We start from the raw sequence: 8,667 nt of genomic DNA, 5'->3' as shown, positions 1-8,667 counted from the left end.
GTGCATACAAAAGAACTAGGAGGTTTTGTAATCATAGTCCAAGCTTATACTTCTCTCTTTAAGAGCATTCAATTTTCATGGACATTCATTAACGGGAGGTTAAAACACAATGGCAGAAGAGAAGGCACTGCTTTTATGTCCACATGGTAGTAAACACTCCAAGTTGGAAAAGTAAGTTCAAAATAAAAACCTCTCCATGCTGTTTCCAAATTAGCAGTAAAACAACAGAAAACACACAACTTTCACAGCTTTTTTACTGAAAATTTAATTTTACAAAATACCCTTTTCCATCAAAGAAACTTCCCTGCAATGTACATGAACCCAGCATTTTATAGATCTGTACAGTGAGATATCAGAGAGGTTTGATAGAAGGAAAAAAACTTTTAGCAGACACCTAGTTGCAAAACCTACAACAATGGAAATACAAGTGTGTCTTAAAATGCTAAAGCAAGTAATGCAATATAATTGTTGGATCTATTTGAAATGTGAAAAGTTTCCTTAAAATGGTCCATATGGTATGCAGAACATCACAGCTGGCACAAAACTGACTGTATTTAGGTTTAAACACAGAAACAATATATGTAAGAAACATTTTTTGAAAAATAACCCAAGTGCTGCTATCATAAGGCAAACATACACAAAGGTGCTGACAGCATACAGGTAAATCAACAAAAAAGAAAAAGATGAATACTCAAGTGTTCAAACACTGAACTTTTTTTTTTTATATGTTGCCAATGGAAGTTTGAAATATAAACAATGCCAAATCAACGTAGGACACCCTTTTAACTACCTCGGTGTAATGCATATAGCTTTACATAATCTCAACAAATGTGAAACTAGGCATTAACACTCAAATTTCAGCGGTCCAGGCAAGACCTAGTTAGTCTGTTGCATTCTGGCAGCTTTGAATTTTGAAATCCTCTTTGTAGTTTCTTCTGACCCTTCGGACAAAACTTCCTCTGACTTTCGCTCCAGAATGGTGGGCAGGACAGGGTGAGCAATGACTGGGTGTGGTATTACGGAGGGAGACAAAGGCTCCTTTTCTATAACAGTTCCAGAAAATGCCTACAACAGAAAAGAATACTCAAAATGAGCTAATAAAATGCAAATGTGAAGCTACGCCCATAAGGTCATTACCTTATATTAGCCTGATTAGGATTGTTATTTCTTTTAATCAAAAGTAAAGAAATATCTTTAAATCAATGATTGTTCCTTGCATAAGTAACCAAATTGTAATTAACCCCAAAATATAGCTTGTTCAAAGATGACTGAACGAAAGACAATGTCTTAAAAGTACTACTTAATCTCAATCCCACTGCATAAATTATCTAGAAATTTTCTTCCTCACTGAAATGTTCTCAAGAAATAAAACAGACGATGTAATATACAGTTTCATTTTGGATAACAAATTAAGAGATTTTGCAAAGTTAGAGTATGTCAGCATTTCCATCATACATCATATTTTATGACTTAATATCTTCTAATTGCATCAAGCTGATACAGTGCATACAAATTGGCAAGCACGTATTTTGTTTGTTCTTTCTGCTTACCAAATATGATCAAAAAATGGTCAAAGCAATTTATATTTAAGAGAATAGCAAACTTGTTTCCAACTATTTCTGTCTATAAAAGGTCCAATATACATTTATTTTTAAAAATGATAATTTATCTGCAGCCAATTGTATGACTTAATCCTTTTACTTAACTAAGAAACAGCCATAACTATTGGAAAACATCTGAAAAAAGTAACTCGGAATTACTTTTCATATTTTAGAACAAATCACCATATTATGTACTGAAAACACAGAATTCAGACTGTATGAGGACAAGGGGAAGCAGTTTACATCCAAGGTTTGATATCATACTGGGCACAAAAGAATGCACACCAGATTTATTAACTATGCTTAGTTTTGCTTATTCATAACTCAGTTACCAAGAAAAACAAAGCAAAACAAAAAAGCCATTCTTTTCTTGCAGGACCTGAAAAAAGCAGCTTTTTTGTTGGTTTTCTGCTCCAGTGGCCAAACTATGCCTAAAGCCTGTACACAACCGTGTTGTTCTAACAACATGCTCATTTTCAAAAACAGTAAGCAAAATACAACCTAAGAGGATCACGGTAAAATCAGATACAAAAAGGAAAAAAGAAAAAAAAAAAAACTTAGTGTGAAGCAAATGGTAATGAAGAAATAACGTATTTCGAACACCCACAAAAACGACCAAAAGCTCGACAGCACTTAAGACGGCAGGTCTTTAACAGGAGTGTTTTATTCACTCTACTTCAGTTACTTAGAAAATACAGTATATCCTAGAGCATAATCATGCTGTAATTCAGAACGTGGACTACAATGTAACATCTAATGGGTATGTGGATGTTTTACAAAAATGTAGTCCACAAAATTTGCAGTGTGAGGTGTGAGCTCTACAGATAGATCTTCCACTACGAATCTTCCCATCCCACTTGTATTCATCTGTAGCTGTTCATATGAAAAATAATGATAAACAATAGCTTTCATGAGGAATTCACTTCTTGTCAAAAATATTTTTTCTCAAAAAGTTATTTTCGGTAAAGTTGCCCATTGCACTGAGAACTACAGAAAATTCACGGTAGCTTGAAACAGTCTAAGTTCTTACAAAATAAAAGTCAAGAATACTCTATGTCACAAATTTCAAGGCACTGGCTACATTTAATTCTCGCTTAATTCTTCCAGTCACTGTGCGACTGTTTCCCCTTTTGTGGTACAGTCTCTTTCCTTTTCTTTCCTTTTCAGGAAAGTTTCCTGAGCTTTCCAAAAGCAGGAAAATACATGTTTGGGATCACCACTGGCCCTAGTTTGTAACAGGACGAGCAGAAGTGTAATGCTTCCTACTGCTGCATAATTCCTCTGTCTTTGGCAAATCCAAATAGACATTTGGCTGGTATTTGTGTGTTTTCAAACTTCAAAACAATGCCTAGATACTACCTCTATTGTATCTGTGCCTCGGAATATTGACAGAATGGAGGTTACAGAGAATCCTTCCTTCCTTCTCATCAACTGTGCAGTAGAGATTTTACTTTTTTTAAATCCTGCTGTACACCCTGCAGAATTTTCAGGATGGCCCAGTCACAGGCCCACCAGCATGTAACTACTTTGTTGGATCTTTACGGGAGAGTGAGGTCAGGGGAAGGCAACTTCCTTGTTTGCTTCCCTCTGCTCCTAGGACATATATGACAGAAACTTGTCACCTAATTATGTCCATCTGAAGCAAAAGTAGGAAGGAGTTAGAATATCATTTTAAAGAAATCAAAGAAACTGATGGCATAAGCCACTACATTTGTTGGATTTTTCATTTTTATCCCTGCCAACAATCAATAATTAATTAAAAAGTGTACCTCAGTTGTCCCTGAAGAGGGAGAAAGCTTTTTTGGTAGCTGCTGCTGCCCCTCTTCCTCTTCTTCCTCCAGTATGCCTTCACTGTTGTCACTCTGAGTAGCTTCATCACAGCTAATACTCCTCTGAACTCCTCGTCTGTCATCAAACTCAGCAGCACTGTTCTCACTGGTATCGCTACAAACGCTATTCTCTCTGCTTCGAGACTTCAAAATTGATTTACGAGGGACATATTCTCCATTCACAACATCAACAAAGACTCTATAAAGGAAAATGTTAGCTTTAATAAACCATTTCAGGATCAGATGACAAATTTACAGCGATCTTGCTTTGTCTTTTGTACAAATTATGATGTGCTTTTCCAACTTTTTCACTGTAGAATTACAATACTGTACCTTTGGAGGCTTTTTATTTACCAACATAGAAGAATCAATTCTGCAGAGCAAACACTGTTACGCCCGTTATCTGAGCATATTCTTTCAGCATAAAACATATAGCTCTTTGAAAAGTGTAACAGGAAACAGAGTAGTGTGAGTTACGAAAAACTAGAAAAAAAGGTAAACTAAGCAATTTTCAGGGTTATTTTTGTAAAGAGAAGTAGGAGGTCAGAATGATAGTTTTCTAGAATGAAGATTCTTTGTCAATTGTAGAAAATAGAAACAAATACTTCAAACATTCTCTTGCACGTGGAATGGATGAAGCTTTTTCCTGACAAGTGCCATAACCTTCTTTCGTTAAAAAAAACATAATAAAAAAAAAATCAGCTTTTAAAATCAGATCAATATGAAGACACTTTTCAAGTATTAACAGATTGTAATTGATAAAGAGGCTTCTTCCTACAGTTTATACTCCATCTCCATGACTTGAAGAAATCAAGGGTGGGTGGAGCAGAACGAGTGGAATTAGAAGACAGAGACAATTTTATTAAGCTCATAAAGGAGGCTCCCAATGACTGGATGAGTTTTAAGGGTGTTACTCGTTTCTTAACAGCTTTATTCATCACACACTCTTGGGAACACTTGTGAATCTACGCCAGATACAGTTTCTTTGCAAAGCTCAGGGAGACCACCAAGAAATAATCCTCTAACTTATCCTCAGCCCCAGCAACTGTAATTGCAGGATAGGTTTTTAATTTCTTACACCTTGTGCCACCTTTTTTTTTTTTTTAAAAAAAAAAAAAAAAAAAAAGATATTTAGGTGCCTGAATACACTGACACGCAAATGCAGTGTGATTTTCACAGACACTTAATCAGCCAACCTAATAGGCGACTATGTTCATCTTTACAAATCCATATACTTAACTCTCCCTTAACCTCTGTTTAACATTTTTACAGCCTGAGTACAATGTTACTTGTGGAGGTCTATGAGTGCAGGTATTCTGCAGGTGAGCATTTCTTTTTGGAGAGAAGAGAGACAGCAATGGACTCAAGTTAGGCAGAAAAAAATGCAAGAGAAACTATGCGAACAGGAGACCTGAGTATGGTCTGAAGATACTGAAAAGATGAGACTAAAACCAGCAGTTATCAAGTGGGAAAGGAGGAGCACTGGCAGTGATAGATTTGGTCAGTTATGTTTGAAAATAAACACAGAAGTGCATTGACAAGACATTAATGACAAAACATAACAAATCGCTGTATTACTTTATGCAGATGATAGATACTAGCAAATTGAGGTAAATTTCAGAAGCTCTGAAAAAGTGAATAAACAATTAACTGGTAGCTGGAAAAGAAAATTTAAGCTAAGAAATATTTTATCGATATGAAAATATGGCAACCATGCAGAAGCCACAAACTTTCACTCATAAGTAGTAAATTCAGTTCTATCTGTTTCTTTCAGGAAACAGTAAGATTGTTTGCATGCTGTAGGTGAACACAAATAAAAAGAGAAGGTCTGCTATGAAGAAAGTTCACATGCCAATGCCGTAAATTACACACCGGTAAATGTCTGCTGGGGTTTTGATGTTAGGTAGTTCTGGAGTCGCATGGCCATTGCCATTACTGTTCTTCCTTTTACGCTTGGCTTCTTCTTTCTTCTCACTGAATTTCAAAGTAGTATTTTTTCCTGTGTTTATTCTTACCTGAAAATGGAACACAAATGATGGTTTAGACCATAAAACCAACAATTACTCAGATCAACTGAGTTCTGACGTTCTCCTATCCAAGCAGCTGAGGACTATGAAGCATAGACGAGTTAAATATATGTATGAACAGTAACATCCATAGTGTGAACTGTTTATTCTTTAACATTTGCACTTGGCTGGGGAATTTCTTTGCACTAATGTGCACAGATTTTGCATATAGCCTATGACTATCTGCTTGTGCTGTTCAACAGTCAATTTCATGTTAAGTAAAGTCGTTTTAAAAACTCAGAGACAGGATACTATATTTTGGAACTGCCTGAAACCAGTATAGCAAGGTATACATTTGAATATCATTTCTAATACTGCACTTAAAACTTCAGGATTTAAATGGTAGGTTTCAAGCCTTTCAAAAAGAGTAAATAAATGTCATTTATATTTAGCTCTCTACAATACCTACATAATCTAAAATATGCTATTTTAGATAAAGTATACCATATATATGTTTTACGCAATCTCTTGACAGAAACATGTCAGTAAATGTACAAACCCTTTTAGGTTCAACAGTATGAGAGAAAAAAATAGTTGGAATAGAGCTATCTCCAACATCTATGTCATCTTCGTCATCACTGTGATAAAAAGTAGAGCCATTAACTTGGCCACCATACAAGTCTGAATTTGTTACTTCTTTCTGGAAGTTGCCCTGAGTAATACAGTCTTCTGCTCTGTACGTCCCATTCAGATCCATCCTCTTATCCTCTCTCTCCTCTTCAGAAGAGGTTGTATCTTCTCCATTTGTCTCAACTGTATCAGGCGTTCTATGAAATGAGAAACATCTCCATGAACCAAGCAAGGCAATTCACACTCCTGAGAGACACTAGCATACAAATAATAAACAAGCCTACATTTTTCTTCACCCAGGTACTACATTTTTAGCCAGATTAGGGAACATTTTTCATACTTGGGGTGAATGTCCATATCTTTTCCATATCAACTAGAAATACCAAAAATGTGACATTCTGGCTAATGACTTAAGTATTGCTTTAGGGTGAGAACAGATCTGAGCATGTCTTTAAACATTAAATGCCTAACTCTGACATTGTAAATGAAGGGTTTTCTTAGCCTGCAGGAAATGGATTTTACTTGCCCCATTTCTACCATCTCAGAGAAAAAGCCTATAACACTGGATTGCAACAGTTGCATAGAGGCAGATTCTGGCACCTTTAGCTTTACAGTGCACGCTTCGTGTTCTGTCCTTCTTCCACCTATTACAATTTCAACTGCATCTATCTTGTCACCCGGTTTAACTTACTATCGGATCCTTTCTGTACAAACAGAAACACACCGTACAGCTTTCTGAACTCCAAACCTGAAAGTGCTATAGCACCACTATACCTGTCAAGTTCACCAAGTATCTCTTCTTGTCTCTCAAGCTCTTCTAAGCGGGCCCAGAGTTCCTCCTCTGACTGATAACAGCCCACTGATTTCATGTCATTTCCATTTGTTGCAGAATCTACCTCAAAACCATTTGATACTTTTGGCTTTGAATGAGGTTTGTGAGCTCTTCTGTATTTCCCTGTACAAGAAAAAAATAAAGAGGATGCAATTACTAATACAATTTGAGTAAATAAATAAATAAATAAATAAATGGAAAGCACAAAGAAATTAAGGAATTTAGAAAATTTTCCATTCCAAATTACTGTTTAACTGTTAAAGTGAAACTGTCAATGAATCAGAGCACCATCAGAGGATAACAGTCTCTGGATGTTATAGAAATACCAGGGCAAAGCAGAGATGTTTGTTTAGAAAGCAGGAGACACTGATCCTATGACATTTTTTATTATATTGTTGGTGGGTGTTTTGGTTTTGGTTCTGTTCTTTTTACCTATTATGCCAAACAGTAGACTTTGATTTGACCTGATAGATAACAGCATGTGAATATGACATTTGCTCGCTGTCCTATTAATAGCATATTTTATTAACTGTAAAAACAAACCTAATTTGTACTTTAGCTCATTTTGGACAAAGGCATATATATAATATATATATATATGAAGAGCACTATCTTTTGTTTTGGGTTTCTCTTCCCCCTCCCTTTTTTTTTTTTAATTTATAATGAAGATCATTAAAAATTATCTCCAGAGTAATCTGGAAAATCTGACCAAAATCCAGTCAGTACAAATCATTTGTTTTGGTGAAAAAGATCCATTTTCAAAAGTGTACAAAAGCCTGTCTTTCAAAAACAATACATACAACCCACCTTAAAGTTTCAGAGGTGACCTGAGATGCACACCTGTGAGTAAACAGTAGTCACAGACAAGTTTTTGCTGGCACTTAAAAGCTTTGCTATCTGGAAAAATGGTGCATACAGCACTGAGGATGGGGAATACTTTTTTCCTGCTTGCATACTGTCTAGCACATAGAGACCAAACAGCCTGAAACACTATCACTTTAGTGGTGTCTGTCTGAAGGATAGCACTGCTTCTTGAATCCCCCTTGGCTCTGGGGCACAGCCTGCTCCCTGCATGGTCCAGACAGGTTGGGTGGGGGGGGGGCATCCCCCATCCCAGCTCATCAGCACTCCCAGCGCAGGTCCTGCACTTCCAAAAAGGAGGGGAGACCCTTCCCCTTCTGTCACTGCCACAAACACCCAACATTGTCTCTCTATGGTCTTTATGAAACACTGCTTTTTGCATCTAGCCAACAGTAATACAATTTCTTAATTATTCAACATGCTTAAAGCTTAAAAGTGTCTTTTTATTAACCAATTTTGTGGCCTTTTTTTAAGAACTCACGTTTTAAGATATCCTTATTCAAATATGTCATTTTGTACTTTAATCCCGAGATAAATACAAATGCAGTAGCAACATTAAGCAGCAAACAGGTGACTGTAAGTTATGTTAGAAAGTGTGTCCCCTACTGTTCCACTGGATAGTCTTTTTTATTGTGTCATTAAGAAAAGGTTGAAATATATTTCATTAAGATTTAAATATAAATTGAGGGAATCTAAGCAATCAGAGTGGCTTTCAACTGGTATAATTACAAAACTAGTAAATAAAATTTGGAAGGATTACTTAATCTATTTCAACTTGATTTTGAGGTTGTGCCCTCCCAATTTCTTTCTGTTCTCCTTCAGCATTAACCACTGACTTGACCACCAAGGTAACCACATGGCTTCCTGAACGTCTGCGCTTCAGCACACCAGTGCTTTTGCCTCCTAAT

General features: G+C 36.2%; 1 protein-coding gene across 3 annotated transcripts in view; it reads right to left on the bottom strand.

The window, feature by feature from the left end:
• Positions 1–222: 222 nt before the first annotated feature.
• URI1 (URI1 prefoldin like chaperone) overlaps positions 223–8,667 on the bottom strand; it is a 40,832-nt gene continuing 32,387 nt past the window's right edge. For 2 of the 3 annotated variants that reach the window (XM_084533970.1, XM_084533972.1), the window contains exons 7-11: positions 6,841–7,021; positions 5,996–6,263; positions 5,303–5,445; positions 3,371–3,629; positions 224–1,065 (exon numbers count right to left, since the gene is read on the bottom strand). In XM_084533970.1, the coding sequence (XP_084390096.1) occupies positions 877–1,065; positions 3,371–3,629; positions 5,303–5,445; positions 5,996–6,263; positions 6,841–7,021 (1,040 nt within the window). In that variant the 3' untranslated portion in view covers positions 224–876. Of the gene's footprint in view, positions 1,066–3,370; positions 3,630–5,302; positions 5,446–5,995; positions 6,264–6,840; positions 7,022–8,667 lie in introns of all 3 variants that reach the window. The other variant, XM_084533971.1, reaches the window with a different exon arrangement.

Source organism: Aythya ferina, assembly GCF_964211825.1.
Source record: "Aythya ferina genome assembly, chromosome: 12".
NCBI classification, from domain to species: domain Eukaryota; kingdom Metazoa; phylum Chordata; class Aves; order Anseriformes; family Anatidae; genus Aythya; species Aythya ferina.
Note: the sequence above shows the minus strand (reverse complement) of the source record. Positions and strands in the feature narration are given on the sequence as shown.